At 41.1% G+C, this 22,067-nt stretch overlaps 1 protein-coding gene across 1 annotated transcript in view; it reads right to left on the reverse strand.

Moving 5' to 3' along the window:
• Nucleotides 1-21,072, reverse strand: part of IMPG1 (interphotoreceptor matrix proteoglycan 1) — a 286,271-nt gene extending 265,199 nt beyond the window's left edge. The window contains exons 1-2 of the mRNA XM_075863690.1: nt 21,045-21,072; nt 20,714-20,935 (exon numbers count right to left, since the gene is read on the reverse strand). Coding sequence (XP_075719805.1) covers nt 20,714-20,935; nt 21,045-21,072 — 250 coding nt within the window. The remainder of the gene's footprint in view (nt 1-20,713; nt 20,936-21,044) is intronic.
• Between the last annotated feature and the right edge of the window lie 995 nt (nt 21,073-22,067).

The raw sequence follows: 22,067 nt of genomic DNA on the forward strand, positions 1-22,067 counted from the left end.
GACAGAAAAAAATACTGACAAAAAATACGAACATGTGAAAGCAGCAAAGTGAGAATTTTCACTGGGTTAAGTTAGAACTCTGATATTAAAAAAAAAATAATAAAAAAACAACTGACTTTTTCTTAGAATTCTGACTATATCTCAGAATTGTATAACTGTTTTTACATTTAGATTTTTTTTTCTGTTTTTACAATTGTTCCTATATGTTCTTTGTAAAGTAGCAATAGACCGTTGTTGTGTGTAAAAGCAGAGGCTATATAGGTCTTATCCAATGTCTATGACTAGACGTGACTAGACATAGACTAGACATTTTATGTCCCAGAGGAATGTTTGATGCTACTACAATGGTTAGGAAATTAATATATGATACATTAAATGATTAAAGGGAACCTCTAGTAATAAAACAGAGTTTTCCATTGTAATTATACTATGGGGAGTCTATGAGCAATCATTTCTTGGCCGGGCTGTTTATTTATTCGAGTTGCTGTTTAGTGATGAATAACATGGCCCAAGGGAGTCAACGTTGGATCTCGACACTCAGCAACATCACACTCATAGAAGACATGTGCTGGTAGTGTGTGTTGATATGTGGTACCAGCCCTTCTGGTTCTAGCTGCCAGGGAGTAGAGGACCGAAATCAGTGCCGGATAGTAGATTGCAAGATAAGTATTTAAGTATTTTATACAATCATTTTTATTTATTAGTATTGATGTGAAGGTAAGCGATGGTAACTGACAGGGGACATGTTTTTCGTTAAGGAAAAATTATCTCAAGTATCCATTGGTAATAGCGATATGGATGGATTTATAATAAAAGGTCAGTGCAAGCAAAGCTAGTTCTTCCAAATTGTGTAAGGCCTCATGCAGACGACCGTAATGTTTTAGTGGTTTTTACTGTCCGCAAATACGGATCCATAGTCATCCGCAAGTCATCTACATATCTGGCACGCTGTCTGCAAATATGGTCCGTAGTGCATCCATATTTACGGATTCGCAAAAAAAAATAGGGAGGCTAGAAATATTGTCACCAACATGTCCCAACCCCTTGAAAAGGTCAGAATCCCCTGCATTTAAACGATTCTGCAATTACGAACGGCTATGGATGCACCTCCGTAGCCTTCCGCAATTATGCATGCGCCCATAGACTTCTATGGCTGAGTCTGTGCCGCAATTGTGAACAGTAATAGGACATGTTCTATAGTTTGCAAGTCATTTCTACAGCCAGATCCGTAAATAGATGGAAAGGTGTCCGTAGCATACAGAAATGAATGGGTCAGCAGATTATCCATACTTACGGGTCAGCAATTACGGATTAAAACTACGGTCATGTGTAAGGGGCCTAAGTCTTCTAACTTAAAGAGGCTCTGTCACCACATTATAAGTTGCCTATCTTGTACATAAAGAGATCGGCGCTGTAATGTAGATTACAGCAGTGTTTTTTATTTAGAAAAACGATTATTTTTGACGGAGTTATGACCTATATTAGCTTTATGCTAATGAGTTTCTTAATGAACAACTGGGCGTGTTTTACTTTTTGACCAAGTGGGCGTTGTGGAGAGAAGTGTATGACGCTGACCAATCACTGACCAATCAGCATCATACACTTTTCCCCATTCATTTACACAGCACATAGTGATCTAGCTAGATCACTATGTGCAGCCACATGCACACACATTAACGTTACTCAAGTGTCCTGACAGTGAATAGACATCACTACCAGCCAGGATGGGATGTCTATTCAGAATCCTGACACTTTGATAACATTTGTGTGAAATTTACAACACAGCAAGCGTAATCTCGTTTTAAATGACAGTTTACAGCGTAATCTCGCGAGGCATCATGTGTAAGAGAATAAGCGTACGTCTAGCGCCGCCTCCCTGTACCCTCTCTATATACTCTGGAGCTGAGTGTATAGGGAGGGGAAAGGGTTACAGGGAGGCAGTGCCGGACTTGTACTTATTTTACTATAGTAAGTCCAAGATGTCAGATGCAAGAGACAACTCTGTAGCACAAGGACCTGTTTTTTGTTTTTTTATTGGCTTTCTGAATAGGTGCATGATGGGAACTATGGCAGATTAAATATTGCATATAGTACTGACAAACATCACACACTGTAAAATACGGCTCTAGCAACTGGCCAGGAAAGTTATGGACTTTTAAACAGTGAAAAAAGATGCAAAAAATGTACTTTGAAGTGAAAAAAATTGCTAGGAGTAACGTATTCAGAAAGAGTAACTTAATAGCAGTGTAATATTTATTTTTTGCAAAAGTTTACTTACGCTTTAAAGGTAAAGGGATATTTTGGTTTCAACAGATATAGCTTATTCATTCTTAAATTTTGTATATCTATTCTGTGTGTGTGTGTGTGTGTGTGTGTGTGTGTGTGTGTGTGTGTATGTATATATATATATATATATATATATATATATGTGTATATATATATATATATATATGTATATATTATTATAATATATTGTTCTCCACTCACTGTAATGTTAACTTACGTATATTTTACTTTACTTGTGGCAATACATGTGTACATTTTTTCCATATTGAATGCTATTTCATATCTTCAGCTCTCCGGTGCCCTGCGTTTCCCTCTTTAATATAGTTATCATATGCATAACTTTATTAGCTAAAATCATTGGTACCAATGAATTTAATGTGGGATTTACAAAATTGTGGTCATTGAGATTCAAATTAGTTTCCGTCACTGGAGAGCTTGTCTGGTAAGTATAAAGGACTGGCCTTTAATTAATTTTTCTTTTCGGGGACTCTGCCATGTTTCTCTGCTAAGTCATATCGTAGCTGAACAATGTTGAAAAGGATGTAATATTTGCTAATTAGAATACAAGTATGTCCACTGTATATTAATATGGGAATGTCTAATGGAAAGAAAATCAGGGTGCCCTTTGGCCTACTGATGTGTTCACCCATAACTTTTCTTGAATTGCATTAAGATTTACTATTTGTCATGATACCAATTCAATATAATCTTGTAAGAAAGTAAAAAAGCATATACATTAACATATACCTTTTTTTTTAACATGGATGTTTATGGGTGACAGATGGCATCCTTCTGAGGCATCCGTTACAGCCATCCAGTAAAAAACATGTACGCTAAGCGCATATATTTTTTTTAAATGGGAGTCTATGGGCAACAGATGGCCGACGGTTTTGTTTTACATGTTTGTTTAACATCTCATATAGCAAGATATGCAGGGGCATAACTAGGAAAGACAGGACCCCATAGCAAACTTTTGATTGGGCCAACCCTCCCCTGGGTGTCACACACAGCCCCCTTTGTAGATAGTGCCATACAGCCCCCCGTAGATAGTGCATACAGCACCTACTGTAGATATTGCCATACAGCCCCCTGTAGATAGTGCCATACAGCCCCCTGTAGATCATACCATACAGCCCTCTGTAGATAGCATCATGCAGCCCCCCTCCTGCAGAGAGCGCCATACAGCCCCACCTCCTGTAGGCAGCGCCATACAGTCCCCCCTCCTCTAGATAGCGCCATACAGCCCCCTCCCTGTAGATTGTGCTATACAGCCTCCTCCCTGTAGATAGCACCATATAGCCCCCTCCCTGTAGATAGCGCCATAAAGCCCCCTCCCTGTAGATAGCGCCATACAGCTGCCTCCCTGTAGATAGCCCCATACAGTCCCCTCCCTGTAGATAGCGCCATAAAGCCCCCTCCCTGTAGATTGTGCAATACAGCCCCCTCACTGTAGATAGGGCAATACAGCCCCCTCCTGTAGATAGCACCATAGTTCCCCCATGTCGATAGCGCCATACAGCCCCCTGTAGATAGTGCCATATAGCCCCCTCCCTGTAGATAGCGCCATACAGCCCCTCTGCAGATAGCGCCATACAGCCCCCCTCCTGTAGATAGCGCCATATGGCCCCCTCCTATAGATACCACCACCATATAGCCCCCTCCCTGTAGATAGCGCCATAAAGCCCCCTCCGTGTAGATAGCGCCATACAGCCGCCTCCCTGTAGATAGCACCATACAGTCCCCTCCCTGTAGATTGAGCCATACAGCCCTCTCACTGTAGATAGGGCCATACAGCCCCCTCCTGTAGCTAGCACTATAGTTCCACCCTCTTGTAGATAGCACCATACAGCCCCCTCCCTGTAGATAATGCCATAAAGCCCCCTCCCTGTAGATAGCGCCACACGGCCCCCTGTAGAGAGTGCCATACAGCCCCATTTATAGGTAGCGCCATACAGCCCCCTCCCTGTAGATAACACCATACAGCCCCTCCCTGTAGATAGTGCCATAAAGCCTCCTCCCTGTAGATAGTGCCATATAGCCCCCTACCTGTAGATAGCGCCATAGAGCCCCCTCCCTGTAGATAGTGCTATACAGCGACCTCCCTGTAGATAGCACCATACAGCCGCCTCCTTGTAGATAGTCCCAACCCCCCAAAAAATTTTTTTTTAAAAAGCCGGCCTGTAGCCTAGTTAAAGGGGTTGTCCCACAAAATACATGTATTCCCTATCCACAGGATAGGGGATACATGTGTGATCACTGGGGATTCGACACCTGAAACCCCCAGCGATAAGGAGAACAGGGAACCAAAAGTCCCCGAAGTGCTCCATGAGAAGCATGGGACTTCTGGGGTCTGTGTCCGGCTTGTGTGTAGGAAAGCTCCATAGAAATTAACGGAGCGCCGGTCATGCATGTGCACAAGCTCGACTGGTGCACCATTCATTTTTACAGAGCTGCCGGACACACAAGCAGGGCACATACCCCCGGGAGTCCCTTGCTTCTCATGGAGCACTTTGGGGCATTTTCGGTCCCCCATTCTCCTTATCGCTGGGGGTCTCAGCGGTCGGACCTCCAGCGATCTCACATGTACATGTGTCTTGTGGGAAAACCCCTTTAATAGCAGAGCGGGGAGATACTAAGGATGCAGATACTATTGAATATGGCGTCGCTACCGCTGTAGCAGCCATAGCGGCTGCTAGTGGTGCCAACAGGCATGGGGGGTTATTTTCAGCTTTTACACCAATGTCTTATGTATGGATTAGAGTAACTAGTCTTCACCTGGAATGTATAAATTCTTGGTTCCCAGCCATTATACTTTATCATCTTGATTTTAAACTATGTTCAGAAAACTTTTACTTGCACCAAGTATTCATGTTTGGCCTCTTGTGCTGTATGGTGCGTCAGTACAGTGACTAATGGTACCTGGCACAATTTTGTTTCTGTCGGATTCATACAGAATACAACAGTTAAACCTGTGCATGCCTCCAAATGAAATATGGGCATACAGAGGTACGATAGGAACTCAGAGAAATCCAGGGGTGCTGTATTATGGCTCCTTATAAATCTGAGGTTGTAATATAGTCATGTACAATACATGTGGCCTTAATCAGTATTTCTCTAAATATATGGCAGGTTTCTCTAGTGCGACACCCCCAGTTGTTGGTGACGCACAGCTGCAGAGATAGTTTTGACAGAAGCAATCCTATGCTGCACGGGCCTTTCTCTGGCTTCAGAAATCTATGATTTAGCAACATAATTGACACATTTTGTGCTTTTTTTCAATGTTATACTGGGTTCGGGAGGCAAATGAAAGATAAATTGGGCAATATTTTCATTTTAACAAGGACTTTGACCAAAGGTGAGGGCAAGTCATCACCATGTTCTAGCTGGTAAGACCACAGTAGAAAAAGGTTAAGAAGCCTTGCTCTAAATAAAACTAATGTTAAAATGAATAATACAGAAATGTCATTAGTAGCTGTTTCTTCATCTGCTACAGATGCTGCAGAGTTTATTGTCACCTCTTTCTCGTGCTGACTCACCCTTTACCACTAATTGGAGAAGCGACATTACTGTCATTCTTTTCAAAGTAATAAGTTGTGTCATAATGTTACGAGACAGACTACTCTGATAGTTGTGCAGTAAATTCTTCTCCATCCTTAGGATTAAGAACCTTTGCTGTATTCATTATAGGACCATTATATTGCTTCCCGTTACATCTGAATATAGGATAGACATGTGGTTGCCTTCCTTAAGTGGTTTTTAACAGTAGTTTTTGTTGTCAAACTAGATATATTCTCTTGTCATATGTACCATTTTCACACCATTTACACTTGGGAGATCTGATGTTTTACTCATCGCCTCACATTTTATTGTATGTGACTTTGAAGAGCTTATCTTTCCTTGTCAAAACAGAACTCTTGAGAGGGCAGACAAGTCACCATTGATAAGTCATCTGCATGCATCTTATAAAGTCACCATGGCATGGCAAGCTGACTGGATGAGACATTCTGTTACAAAACCAACGCTGCACTGAGATTTATTCTATATCTAAACAAATCCCGAAAATGCAAATCAGTTCTTCTAAAAGAGAACGAACTTCCATCGAAGTCTTTCTGTTACGTTAGTCGATGCTTTAATCACTCAGATTTATGTTTTGCGCATGATTTTTGCATGTACCGTTAACCATATTTTTAAGGAAGTTCATTTACTTTTGATAAAGAGCTTATCCTCACAAGAATCCCAAAAAAACATTTTCTAAGTACCTCCCTCTCCCAAGATACGTTGTGTTCTGATGAGTACAGCAAAAAAAAAAATTATGGACAACTAAACCTAACATATAATTTGGTCCATATGAAAGTCTAAAATCTGGTAATGTACAAACCATATGGTAAATATACAATTGCCTAAGAATAACTAATAGTGTAGCCGTTATCTGAGGGATATATTTCTTTTTTGAATAGAATGGATGCATTAACTAGTCATTTCAATTAGATTACTTAGATAAAAATCCACCTAATATAGTTATAAGACAAATTTATAACTTGCACTCCGCTATTAAACAAATGTTAATAGACTATGAAATATTTGAGGCAATGTAAGAGCTGTTTAGTACTTATAGTAGTAAGTGCTATTATAGTAATTTGTCAGCTGTAAAGTTATTATTATGTGTATCATCTTGGCCACTGGGAATTTATGTTTACAATGTAATGACTTGAATGTGGTGAAACATATATCTCTGGCAGTCTAACAGCTGGGTAGAAATACAACCCTTTTGGATTTTGTTAATTGTATTGAAGGCCCAGGGTCACAGAGGAAGACCAAATCAGGATAAAATACACCTATGATGGTCAGAATATAGTGGAACTATAAGGCTATGTTTATACGGTGGATTTTTCTTGGCGGAAAATCAGCCGGAGAATTGTTCCTGCCGACAGCAGTCATTCACTTCAGTGGGAGGTTTGGGTGGAATCCGCTCGAAAATCGGGCATGAGGCTTCTTTTGTCCACTAGCTAAAAAAATCAGCTAGCGGGAAAAAGAAGCGTCCGCTTCCCATTTAAATAAATGGGAGGCATAATTTAGAGGTGGAATCCGCTGCGGATTCTACCACAAAAATTCCTCTGTGTGAACATAGCCTAGGAGTTAGGACAAACACATAACGGCAAGAGACTGTACTTAATGATGCTGAGCACAGTAGAGCTATCAAAGCAGTCACTATAAATAATGAATGTTACAAATTAGAAAACCCAGGGGGTGCTCCTGAAATTGACCAAACTATATATGTAGAGGGAAAAAGTAAAGAGAGCAAAATAGCAGACACACCCCAATATAGTGCATCACAAAATCAAATAATCTCCTTATTAATATAGAAACAAGACCATGCCAATATAAAAAAATGAAAAACAATAAAACATACAGATGTTTTCATCCTTAATTTTTCTTGAATTGCGTTAAGTTATACAATTTATTATGATAACATTTTTAAATAAAAAATAAAATATATATAAGTTTACGGGAATGGGGGTCCCGAACCCCTTGTTTGAACCGAGCGGCATGTCGCTCATGCGCACTGCCGCTCCATTCATTCTCTGAGGCAGCGCCGGAAAAAGCCGAATGCTGCAGTCCTTGAGTGACTTCGGTGCAGACGAGGGGTTCGGGAACCCCGTTCTCGTAAACGGTGTAGGTCGCGCTAAGGAGGCTGTGTAGAAGATTAATTCGCGGTGAGAACGGGACCTAGGTGATTATAATTTTTTTTTATTTTACTTGTTTTGGGGGCGCTATCTACAGTCGGGGTGGTGGTGTGGCATTATCCACAGGGGGGGCTGCTGTATGGTGCTATCTACAGGGGGGACTGTATGGCAGTATCTACAGGCAGGGAACTGTATGGTACAATCTACAGGGGGATGCGGCATGGTGCTACCGACAGGGGGGGGGGCTGTATGGTGCTATCTACAGGAGGGGGGTTGTGTGGTGCTATCTACAAGGGGGCTGTATGGCACTATCTACAAGGGAGCTATGTGACACTATCTACAGGGGGGCTGCATGGCGCTATCTACAGGAGGGGGGTAGTGTGGTGCTATCTACAAGGGGGCTGTATGGCACTATCTACAAGGGAGCTATGTGACACTATCTACAGGGGGGCTGCATGGTGCTTTCTACAGGGGGGGCTGTATGGCACTCTATGAGGGGGAGGTGAGGACGCTATCTACAGAGGGGGCTGTGTGGCAGTAACTACAGGGGGAGGCGGGGGCGCTATCTACAGGGGGTGCTGTATTGTACTATACAGGGGGCTGTATGGCACTATCTACAGGGGAGTTGTATGGCGCTATCTACAGGGTGGCTGTATGGCACTGTCTACAAGGGGGTGTTACACTGTCTATAGGGGGGGCTGTAAGGCACAATTTAAATGGGGGTTGTGTGGCAGAATCTAAAGGGGGCACTATTCAGAAGGGGAACTGTGTGTGGCAGTTAGGGGAGGGGGGCCCAGTCTAAAGTTTGCTATGGGGCCCAGTCTTTCCTAGTTATGCCCTGGCAGGAGCTTTGCCAGGGCTGGAGTTCCCAGGAAGAGAAGCTGTACAAGTAGCTCTAGTTACAGTATGTCACTGGGGCTTCCCGAGGCATACGTTTAACTTACACATGTGACAGATGCCTAACACAACATTACCATAGGCCCCCATGTTTAAAATACATAAACTACAGTATGTGGTAACATTTTTTATGGAATACCTCAAGGTGGAATAGCGTTGTCTACAACGCTATTCCACCCTTCAAAAAAAAAAAAAAAAGTTATTCCGACGTATACCAACCTGACAAAGGCTAATGGAGCCTTATGGACATGTTTACTGTGTACGTCGGGAGCTTTCCCACCATACATACTAAACAGAGTTAATAGACGTGATGTGAAGAGGGCCTAACAATGTAACATATTATTACAAAAGCAAATAAGCAAAAATCTGATTCCTACAAATAAGAAAATACTTTACATTAAAAATTATGAAGAGGAATAAAGGAGCAGCTCAGGGACCATATGGGGAAAGACACTCCATGCATATCGCTGCTATAATTGGCTTCTTCATGGGTTAATAAGAAGAATCCCTTTGTGGTCTAAGGCTTCGTTCACATCTGCGTCAGGACTCAGTTCATGGGTTCTGTCGGAGCTTTCAGTCGGGGGAACCCATGAACAAAATCCAAACTGAAACTAATGGAAGTCATAGGTTTTCGTTTGCATCACTATTGATTTTAGTGGTGATGGATCCGGTGCAAATGGTTTTAGTTTGTCAACGTTGTGGAAGGGTTCCGTTGTTTTAACAGAATCAATACTGTAGTCGGCTGGGCTATTCATTCTGTTAAAATAACGGAACCCGTACAAAATGGTGACAAATGGAAACCATTTGCACCGGATCTGTCACCATTGAAATCAATGGTGATGCAAACGGAAACCTATGGTTTTCGTTTGTTTCAGTTTTGGATTCTGTTCACTAGTTCTCCTTACGGAAAGGTCAGACGGAGTCCCGACGCAGATGTGAACGAAGTCTTATATAGCATAACCAATGTAGAATAATAATAATGATGTAATTGGCAATAGATGTTGGGAAAAGTTCACAGCATTGTATAATGAGTAAAATTGTTAAATTTTATTTAGAAAACTCTCTAAAAACAGGGGTACAATCACCCCTGTGAGAAAAAGCCCCAACTGTGCTTGTTTAAAAACGTATTAAATATATATTGCAATCACTGATTCATTTGCGAACCCCCCTAGTTTGCTTTAGAAAGATGTATAGTGGATCATAGTTAAACATTGGTGCGTCAGTAGATGGGAACCTCTAAGAGTACACTGGAACCAGCCATTCCCGTTCCTAGTAACCCCAGTGCTAAGGTTACCCAACGATACTCCTGACATCTACGCTATAATCCCTTCTCCTTAGACCCTACACGTTTCTATGTATCAATTCATCAGGGGTCAATGTATTATCATAGTCTAGCTAAAGTGCCAGTGATAGATGATTGTAACAGATATTCTGCTACACACACGGAAGCGTGCTCGCATGGATGTCAGTGGCACGCATCTCTAAGGACTCAGAGTTGATATAATTTATGCTCCTCCCCCTGGGCTGAGGCAGAGCCTCGTACACGACCAATCACCATCGTCCACGCGATCTATGACGCGCGGCCATGTGACTCCCGGCGCGTCAGCTGACACACCCGGAAGATCAACATCACCACACGCCGATCGTGCAGGCGCAATGAAAGGCCATGGAGCGCATCTCATTACCGCCTTAAGCCCTCCCATCTCAGGGATGGAGCTACCAATACTCGACTGGGAATTAAGACTGTCGTTCAACTCAACACAACAGTCTGACATCTTTACATCAAATCGACACTCTGTGCAAACAATTATGGATGAGGAATGTTTTTATATGTACTTTTATACCTGAGCAAGAAATAAGTAACCATAATATAATAACTGTATCAAAAACTGACACCATGCTACGATGATCATAGAGAATATCAGAGGCAGAATCTATGTCTGCTATTAACCTTATTCAGATGAAACAGGTAAAATTCGTCTGTGCATTCAGGCCCTCTGGCTGTGTACATGCCAGTCTATAGATCCACTGCGCCTCCTTTCTAAGGATTAAGTTATCCCAATCTCCTCCACGTCTTGGAGGTCGCACCAATTCAATCGCCTGGAATTTTAGGCATTCTGCTCTGCCATGATATTTATCATGTACATGCTTAGATATGGGAGTATCTCTCATGTTTGTCACATCCCGTACATGTTCCTTAATTCGACAACTAAATTTCCGAATGGTTTTACCCACATAATTTAGTGGGCATGGACATGTGATAAGATGTATATACCACTCCTGCTGTTTTACAGTTCACATAATCTCGTATATCAAACTCAATTCCTGTCGTGACACATTTGAATTTTCTCCCATTCTGGATAAAGTTGCATGCTCTACAGCTACTGCATTTGTATGTACCTGGGACCTTTCTATCCAACCATGTACCTTTGCGTGATATGGGATCAAAGCAACTTTGCATCACCCTGTCCCTAATATTCTTCCCTTTACGGAACGTAATTGATGGCTGGCGAGTAATCTGATCTACGAGGTCCATATCTGCACTAAGGATACGCTAATACCTTTTCAATATTTTCATAATTTCTGGTTGTTTAGAATCAAAAGTGCCAATAAGCCTGGTGATTTTCTCTTCTTTCCTTCTCTATGGAACTAAGAGACTAGTCCTGTCAAAGTCTCTTGCCACTTCAAAAGTTCACAGCCACTTATCTAGTAAACTGTGATAGTGGCTGATGACTGCGGATGCACCACCACACTAAGGATTTGTTCACTTGCTGCAGATTTTGCATGTATGTTTTTTAAGCCAAAACAAGCAATGCAACCTAAACTGAGGAAATATATAAAGGAAGGCCTGATAGGTCTACTCTCCTGGATCCAAATCGGATTCTGGCTTTAAAAATGCATTCAAAATCTGCAGCTAATATGCACTGTGTGATGAAGGCCTAACACAGTGTATCTGATTTGGTGTACTCCAATAAAAACAGCACGTGCCCTAAGGCAAAAGCAACAACAACCTACTCAGTAAATGTTATTAGAGCATACCAACATTTTGCTGGAACTATGTCTTTTCTGAAGCTGTTCTGAGTAATCATTTTTAATCATTCAAACTATGCGACGTAAATCGGGCGTTTTTCCCCCGAATTACGTCTGAAAATAGCGCCTCAATAGCGCTGACAAACATCTGCCCATTGAAAGCAATGGGCAGACGTTTGTCTGTTCACACGAGGCGTATATTTACGCGCCGCTGTCAAATGACGGCGCGCAAATAGACGCCCGCGTCAAAGAAGTGACCTGTCACTTCTTTGGCCGTAATTGGAGCCGCTATTCATTGACTCCAATGAATAGCAGCGCTAATTACGGCCGTAATTGACGCGGCGTTCAAGCGCCTGCACATGCCGGTACGGCTGAATTTACGGGGATGTTTTCAGGCTGAAACATCCCCGTAATTTCAGCCGTTACGGACCCCCGCCGTGTGAACATACCCTTAGATGCAAAAATGGAAGAAATAAAAATAATTTGTGTGAAATGTTATCACAGTGCACAGAAGTATATAAAACAATAAGATATTAGTGGATGGAAACCTTTAAAATTGTAAAATGAGAACCATTTCCAACCATCTGCTTTAAGGCATTGATTAAACATTAAACACATATTTTTCCCCTATGAATTATAACTTGTATTACATTTGACAATCCATGTAGCTGAATAGAAATATCTCTCAAAAACATTCTTTTTAACTTTGAAGTTCCATAACAGAATTGATATATTGACCCCATTAAGGACTGATGCAACTATAAACCAAACCCTTTGACTGTTTCTTTACTAGATAAAACTCCATATTAACTACCCCACATTGAACATGCTATAAATCTATCATTTAAAACCAAATCAAACCTCAATCCTGAGGTAAATGAAGTCTTTGCAGTTGATATGATGTTCCACGTTCCCATTTCTGTTATACATAAAAAAAAATTATTGCGGTAAATGGTCTCATCTGTGTATGGGGCCAATTTTATTATCCCACAGCTCCTGGCACAATAACATTTTACACAGTAGTAATAGTGTAATAGACACAAAGGTCCTTTGATAATACTGCACCGCAGTAAATATTACAAGGTTATTGAAAACAAGCCTATATTGCATCTGAAGTGACACTACTAATGGAACACAAAATAAAAATATTTTAAAATTCGATACATGTAGCATATTTACATGCATGTGAAAATTCTGTAAAGCAGCTGAATTTGTGAAGATTGTCCCAGTAGTTCCTTTCCAGTAGTCAACTACGCTATTGTTTCCGAGAAAAAAACTGAATCTTTACTGAACAGAAACAAATGGAAACCAACTACAATGGAAGCATTATCATTGGAATCAATGGTAATGCAAACGGAAGCTATAGTCATCGTTTGGCTTTGTTCCTCTGATGGAAATGTCGTACGGAACACATGAACGGAAGTGATGTGAAAACAGCCTAAGGTAGATAAATTTGTCAACACAGCACTATACTTATGAGGTTTTTTTTCTTCAATTGTCCTGGCAATTGGTTGACTAATAATAAGCACAGCAAAGAGTAGATTGTATTCTCATGATGCTCAGCTTTTAATAATAATTTTGTTACAGGAAAAAAATTGGGTTGTTTTTTTGGACTATAATACAGTTTATAATCATTAATTCAAAATATGGTAATGGCTGGTAAAATTAAACATACCTATCTATCTATCTATCTATCTATCTATCTATCTATCTATCTATCTATCTATCTATCTATCTATCTATCTATCTATCTATCTATCTATCTATCTATCTATCTATCTATCTATCTATCTCTTTGTCTATTTAATCTCTCTAAGGGCTTATTCAGATGAACGTGACATACGTCCGTGCAACGCGCGTGATTTTCAGGCGCCTCGCACGGACCTATATTAGTTTATGGGGCAGTGCAGACAGTCTGTGATTTTTGCGCAGCGTGAGTCCGCTGCGTAAAACTCACGACATGTCCGTTCTTTGTGCGTATTTCACGCATCACGAAGTCAATGGGTGCGTGAAAATCACGCGCACCACACGGAAGCACTTCCGTGGGACGCGCGTGATTCGCGCAAACAGCAGTGAGAAGTATGAATGAAAACAGAAAAGCACCACGTGCTTTTCTGTTTACAAACATCCAAACATCACACAGCCGCGCACCATATGCTGATGACACACAGAGATGTTACGTGCCTTTTGCGCGCGCAAAACGCAGCGTTTTTTGCACACGCAAAACGCACACGCTCGTGTGAATCCGGCCTAAGTTGTCAATGTAATATTTTGCAAGATCTTGAACTGCAACTGTTGTGTGCAACTTTCTGACTATGTCTTTCTTATTGATATACAGATGTAGCAATCTTTAACCCCTTAATGACCGGGCCTGAAAATACCTTAATGACCAAGCCAGATTTGTTAAATCTGGTATGTCTGACTTTATCAGAGAATAACTCTGCGAAAGTTTTGAATATCCAAGTAATTCTGACATTGTTTTTTCGTCACATGTTGTACTTTATTTTAGTGGTAAAAGTAGACTGATACGATTTGCGGAAATTAATTAAAAAATAGAAAAATTGAAGAAATTTTGTAAAAATTATCATTTTTCCCTATTTTTAACTGCAATATGTCACATATGTACATACATACTGTACAATTTTTTTATTAAATATATATTTCCATCACTTTACTCTTTTTGCAGCACTTTTGAAAAAAAAAATTTTTTGGAGAGAAATTTAGAAGACTTACAAGTTTAGTAATAATTTTATACATTTTGAAGTACATTTTGTTTTCCTGCACCAAGCCAGGTTTTCAGAGGCTCATAGGTGTCAGAATGGTGGAAACCCCCACAAGTGACACCATTTTGAAAACTACACCCCTTAAGGTATTTATAAAGGGGTGTTGTAAGTATTTTGACCCCACATTTAATGCATAGCAGGTGAACTACCAGAACGATAGAAACTCCCCATAAACGACTCCATTTAGAAAACTAGACACCTTAAGGTATTTATCTAGGGGTGTAGTGAGTATTTTGACCACACAGTTTTTTGCTAAATTTAATGCATAGCAGGTGAAATAAAAAAAACAAACACTTTTTATATAAAAGTTTCAGTTTGAAGACCGATTTCTTTGTAAAGCGACCATGAGAATGAAGAAACACAACCCAAAATCTATCACCCTGTTTCTCCTGTTTTCAAAAATGCCCCCATTGTGACCCTAATGCGTTGCCTGGACACACGGCAGGGCCCGAAAGGGAGGGAGCACCCGAAGACTTTCAGGACACACATTTTGCTTGAAAATGTTTCAGGTCCCATTACACATTTATAGAGGCACTGAGCTGCCAAAAAGATAGAAACTCCCCATAAATGACCCCATTTTGAAAACTAGACCCCTTAAGGTATTCATCTAGGTGTGTACTAAGTATTTTGACCCCACAGTTTTCGCAGGAATTAATGCAAAGCAGGTGGAAAGAAGATTTTATTTCACTTTTTTTCACAAATGTGTCATTTTAAGGTCAGATTTCTTGTACAGAGGACATGAGAATAAGGAAATGCACCAGAAAATGTATCACCCTGTTTCTCCTGTGTTCAAAAATATCCCCATTGTGGCCCTAATGCGTTTCCTGGACACACGGCAGGACCCAAAAGGAAGGGAGCACCCGGAGGCTTTCAGGACACACATTTTGCTTGAAAATGGGAGGATTCTACTTTTCTAGATTGAGAAATATATGTCCCTAACAGTTTCTACACCCTATGACTATGTCGTGCTAAGAAAGCAGCTGTCCTGAAATCATGTCAGTCCATAGACATTATGTATATCAACCTGCTCTGATACATAGTAAGTTAGAGTGGGAAAATGTATTAAACTGTTGGCGGAAAAATGCAATATATCCAAAAAAAAGGAGGAAGAATGTATCCAGCTATGTGGAAAACTAGAGCATGTTCACAGGATGAAAGAAAATTTGTAGGGCTGTAATGACTTTATTATTCAAAGTGACTGGTCATACAACGTCTCTTTAGCTCCATCAATCCCTATATAAGGGACAAATGTGCCAAGTGACGCGGTACACCATAACAAGCCCCTGCCCGGCAAGGTAGGAACCGCCATGTGCACAAAACAACCAATCACCTGTGGAATATATAAAGGGGCAGTGTCCCACACCGTATGTATAGATACAGTAAAGGACCACTACTCCCCAAATTAATGTCGCTATTTCTAGAAGTATTGTCGGGTGTAAGAGGTCCACCAAAAACCAGAACAAAACTGTAATAAAGCCCATAGTGTATTGATAAGGAACAGCTCGCTTATTAGAAATCCTCAGAATAAAAATAAAAAATTATGCCGTATCCCCAGTCAGTAACAGCTATTTATGGCAGGACATAGTCATAACGGAAAAGGAAATAAAAAGCTTTCAGGGCACAATTTTATCTTGAATGAATTTCATGGCCTTATTCCACTTTATATAACTGGGTTATATCCCAAAATGACTCAATCTAGAAAAGTATATTTCCCTCCCTCCCAAAAAAAGTGATTAAAAAAAAGAAATCTCTAAAAGAACCCTACATTTTGGCATCTCCTAAATATACAGCGAAGCTGCTTCCCTAAAAAAAAAAAAAAAAAAAAAGAAGAAGAGGGGTACAGAGAAATAAAATCCTAAATAAATCCTGCATTTTAACTTTTATAGCTCACAAAAGAAAATTAGTAATGTGCGACGGTATGATAGATTTCAAAACAGGGACTTATGCATAGACCAGGGTTGGAAGGACCAGCGGAACAATAATATCGTGACTCACTTCGCTGTCCTCGTTTGCTGCAGACCCGACACCGTTTTTTTGGGTATTTTTGGTTAGATGTTGAAGGAATGGGGTGTAAAAAATGTTTTTCAACAAGTCGGCGTACATCCTCTGACTCATGGACTACTCTCTGGTCTGCAGATTGAAATCGGAGATCTTCAATGACTTTCTCCTGAAATTCAAAGAATGTAGCCCTGCCCGCTGATTTTTTGTACAGGACAAATGCATTGTGCATCGCAACCTGGATGAGGTATATTGCCACTTTCTTATACCACGTTCTGGTTTTCCATTTAACCAGATAAGGGGAGATACAGACGGACGTTGCGTTTTTGCGCGCGCAAACAACGCTGCATTTTGCGCGCGCAAAAACCATTTGACAGCTGCGTGTGTCATCCGTGTCTGATGCGCGGCTGCGTGATTTTCGCTCAGCCGCCATCATAGAGATGAGGCTAGTCAACGGCCGTCACTGTCCAAGGTGCTGAAAGAGCTAACTCTTTCAGCACCCTCGACAGTGAATGCCGAACACAATATCGAAAAACCTGTTGAAAAAAAAGAAAATGTTCGTACTTACCGAGAACTTCCCGGCCGTTGCCTTGGTGACGCGTCCTTGGTGACGCGCCTCTCGACATCGGGCCCCACCTCCCTGGATTACGCGCCAGTCCATGTGACCGCTGCAGCCTGTGCTTGGCCTGTGATTGGCTGCAGCTGTCACTTGGACTGAATTGTCATCCCGGGAGGTCAGACTGGAGGAAGAAGCCGGGATTTATCGGTAAGTCAGAACTTCGTTTTTTTTTCTACAGGTTCATGTATATTGGGATCGGAAGTCACTGTCCATGGTGCTGAAACAGTTTAACTCTTTCAGCACCATGAACAGTGACTATCTCCTGACGTCGCGTACCGATAATGTTTTTGCCGGGTTCGGCCAAAACGAGTTCGGCCGAACCCGGTGAAGTTCGGTTTACTTGTCCGGCTTCGCTCATCGCAAAGACACTCCGTTTGGATGTTCGGAAACAGAAAAGCACGTGGTGCTTTTCTGTTTACATTCATCCTTTTGACAGCTGGTGCGCAGTTTAAGTCGGTTCGCACGGAAGTGCTTCCGTGCAACCTGCGTGGTTTTCACGCACCCATTGACTTCAATGGGTGCGTGATGCGCGAAATACGCAGAGTTATTGAACCTGTCGCGCTTTTTGCGCAGCAGACAAACGCTGCACAAAAAGCACGGACTGTCTGTACTGCCCCATAGACTTGTATTGGTCCATGCGTGCCGCGTGAAAACCACGCGGCCCGCACGGACCGAATACACGCTCGTGTAAATCCCCCCTAGGGTTGTAACATCTGTTCGCACAAATCTACCCCACCCATGAATTTGTTATAGCCGATGACACACACAGGCTTTTGTCTATCTGCAGAGGCCCCACGTTCTCTAACAGTTGCTGTTGCACTTGTATGGATAGTGCTGATCATGTAGACGTCCTTGCGGTCACGAAATTTTAAAGCCAGCATCTTCTCAATTTGAAAAGTGCATGACTCCCCCTTTCGTAGTTTTTTATCCACAAGTTGACGTGGGAAACCTTTGCGATTCCTGCGTATTGTGCCACAGGCTCCAGTGTTGGCACAATGAAGGGCGCTAAACAATGGCACACTGGTATAAAAACTGTCCGTGTATACATGTATACACATGTGTAGGAAAGGGCCAATTAAATCCCACACAATCTTACCAGTGGTACCAATATTTGGAGGGCACCCTGGTGGATTAAATTCACTGTCTTTACCCTCGTAGATCTTAAATGCACATGTGTAGCCAGTAGTGCTTTCACATAACTTGTAGATCTTTATCCTGTATTTTGCACTTTTTGAGGGTATGAATTGGTGGAATGAGAGACGCCCTTTGAAATTCATTAGCGATTCATCCACTGCTAAATTTTGTTCAGGGGTATATGCTCCTAAAAAGGAGGAATTAAGAAAATTTAGCAAAGGCCTTAATTTAATTTATACAGCCGGTCACGGCTTCTGTCGCTGGAAGGGGGTGCCTGTAGGTTGTCACTAAAGTGGAGAAATCGCATAAGTATTTCGTACCTGCTGCGTGACATAATGGCAGAAAAAATAGGGGTGGCATGTATAGGGCTTGATGCCCAATATGACCTAATAGAGGTTTTTTTTATAATTCCCATGTTAAGGGTGAGGCCCAGAATTTTTTTTATTTCCATTGCATTTGTGGGATTCCACAACCTGCCATGAGGTGACGAAGGCTTATTTGCAATGTACTGCCAGGCATACAAATTTGTTTCCTGCACAAAATGTTCCAAAACATGGTCCGTAATAAAAATATTAAAATAATTTAGTGGTGAAAAATTACTGACATTGGGACTTATGCCAGGAGTAGCAATAAAGTCATTTATGGTGGGAGAAAATAAACTTGTGGGTTCCCACACTAAATCGGTTTGGTGGGGTTGTGCAATTTCAGGGGCTGCACTTTGAACGGACGTTGTGGCAACTGCACCGTCTCCCATATCACTGGTGCTGGGTCTCATATCCATAGAATCCCTTGAAGCGACACTTTCGCTGTCGCTTTCAAGTAAAAGCTCAACTTCAGATGCAGAATCCGTATCTGAGCATAGCATCTGATAGGCTTCCTCAACGCTGTATCTTCTGGCAGCCATAATGATAATACAGTCTAAACCGCAAATAATAAATGGAACTAGCGGTTTCAATTTTTTTATCAACTAATCAACTAAGAACACTAAAGGAATTAAACTTTTTTTTTTATTTATTTTTTTACGTTTTTTTTTTTTTCAAACCTAAACCTAAACCCTACGCCTAACACAAACCATAAACCCAAGCCCAGAACAGCACCCTACGCCATCTAACAGCGTACACGCCGTCTAACAGCGTACCCTAAAAAGAAAGTAGTTTATAGTACAATTCTTAGTATATACAGTAAATATACTTATATTTATATATATATATGTATATACTATAAAATACTGAAAAAATGGTTGTTGTTTTTTAAACTGTGTGTGAGGAACAAGTGATTTTGTGAGGGGACACTGACACACTTGTATCTGTTTCTCTCCACAGCTAGAACAGAGTGAGGATAAACAGATACATGTTTTTACTTTTATTTTACTTTAGTAATCACTATGATTGGATCTCATAGTGAACATAAAAGATCAGGAACCAATACTATTGGCTCCTGATCACTGCTCTAAGAACAGAGCTGGTAGCAACAGCTCGTTCTTAGAGCAGGAGCTGTCATTAAGACACTCCCGGCGGCTCTGTACACAGTAACAGCATGTGACCGCTGTGATTGGCTGTCACAGCGGTCACATGCTGTTACGACGAAATCGGCAGGTCCTGATGGCTGCACTAAGAACCGGACCTGTTACTTACAGCCGGTTTTTAGTGCAGACTTCACCAGGGTGCCGCTAAACCCCCTCTACTACAGCGACGCCAAAAGGCGTCGTTGTAGACTGAGTACATGCACCGCCTGACGTCAAAAGACGGTGGGCGGTCGTTAAGGGGTTAATTATCGTGTTAAATACACAGTTGCATCAAATTTAATTTGACACTTATTACAACAAAAGCCATTGAAAAAGTCAAGCTAAAATTTGCTGCACTGTGTATTTAAAGTGTTAAAGGGGTTGTCAGGCCACGGGACCGTTTTTCATACTGATGACCTATCCAAAGGATGGGGGGCCAGCACAAAGTAGCATGACATGTCACTCTTGTTTGACATTATATATTCCGAAGGACTGTAGGTATATAGCCCCAGACTTAGGCCTCATGCATACTACTGTAATATGGCTCCGTACAACTTCATGGTTTAACAAAGCAGTAATATGGCACCCATAGAAGTCTATATGGCCTTGTGCCTCTATTTTTATTGTGCTATGTTCCATCGCATGCTGTATTATGGAGCTACAGTATTCCCTGGTCTAGGACACAATATCTCTGTGATGCGATGCAGTAACAAGGCATAATACGCCAGCCTCTGTACAAGCTCCATTCATAAGACCTAAACCTGTTAGTTGTAATTACCTCGGAGTCTGTAGTACGCCAGGTGACTTGCAATGATTTGTTTCACTGATTCTTGTGGGCAAACTTTAACTCCTGTTGGAAAAACTGTAGATCTTTTCATTCTCGGTCTCTTCAAGTCAAATAATCGTTTCATTGTTGAGACTCTAGAAATCTTCTTAAATATATCTGGTTGTGAAAGAGCTGATGTAGCTCTAATTTCATGTTTTGATTTGTTAACAATTTCTGGCAGAAAGAAATAAAAATATATCAGTTAATGTTCATTTTTGAGATTGATTTATAAATAATCATCATAATAATTGGAATCATTTAAAAATCTAGAGGGTTAAAGTACTGTTTTCAGCCCTGCGTATTTCCAACATTTATAATGAAATTAGCCTACCGATTTAGAGGGACACTATTTGTTAAAGCGCCACTGTTATTTCATAAAACTTTTGACAAATCATAGAAGAAGTTTTGACAAGTGCTGAAACTCCTACCAATTGCTAGAATAAAGGCGCAAATGCGTTTAGATGAGCGCTGTAGCCATTCCGCTTTGATTGGCTATTGTTGGCTATCCTGGGAGAGGAGGGGTTTAGTGTTGTGCATGCCTTTCAATCAGCCCATACAATGCTCTGCCAGGCACTCTAAGGGCACATTCAGATGTGGCAGAATTGCTGTTGAATTCCACTGCAGACAGTCCACAGCAGCCATTTTTTACATTGGTTTTTATACATTTTTAGGTAACTTAGTTCAAACGTTGCGGAAATTAGACTGCGGTGCAGAATTTTGTTGCGGAGAAGCAGCGGAATTTCTCTGCGGATTTCAGCCTTTGCAATGCAGAAACTGAAATCCGCTGTAATATCTGCAACGTCTGAATTACCTGTCAAATATGCAAATGTTGCTGCAGATTCGTTGCATAATTGCCTGAAATCTGAAGCAACATTTGTAGAGGAAAAATTCGACCATGTCTGAATGCGGCGCCCTTAGAAGAACCAAAACAGGTCAAACACAAAGGGGCATTGCGCTCAGCTGAACACTTCTACCTCTTCTACCACTTTGTCCCAATGTTCAGGAGGATTTTAGTAACTGGACCCTCCTCGTTCAAAACAATGACATGTCAGAAGCTTTTAGAAAATGACAGGAAACTGTTAAATGATGATTTGAAACAAGCTAAACTGATGGGGTAGACAAGACTGAATATTCCTCTAATGTTCGTCTCTCAAATATTTGTCCATTTGTAAGTAGACATGCTGTTATTTCTCCAGGAAAATGCAAACATCTGCATTTTTGGTGATACAACTTACACAATGACAAGCAACTGTTGAAGGCAACAGTCATTGTACTGAGATTTTGTATAGTCATGATTCAGTACCCA

The sequence above is a fragment of the Rhinoderma darwinii genome, chromosome 4, assembly GCF_050947455.1.
Source record: "Rhinoderma darwinii isolate aRhiDar2 chromosome 4, aRhiDar2.hap1, whole genome shotgun sequence".
NCBI classification, from domain to species: domain Eukaryota; kingdom Metazoa; phylum Chordata; class Amphibia; order Anura; family Rhinodermatidae; genus Rhinoderma; species Rhinoderma darwinii.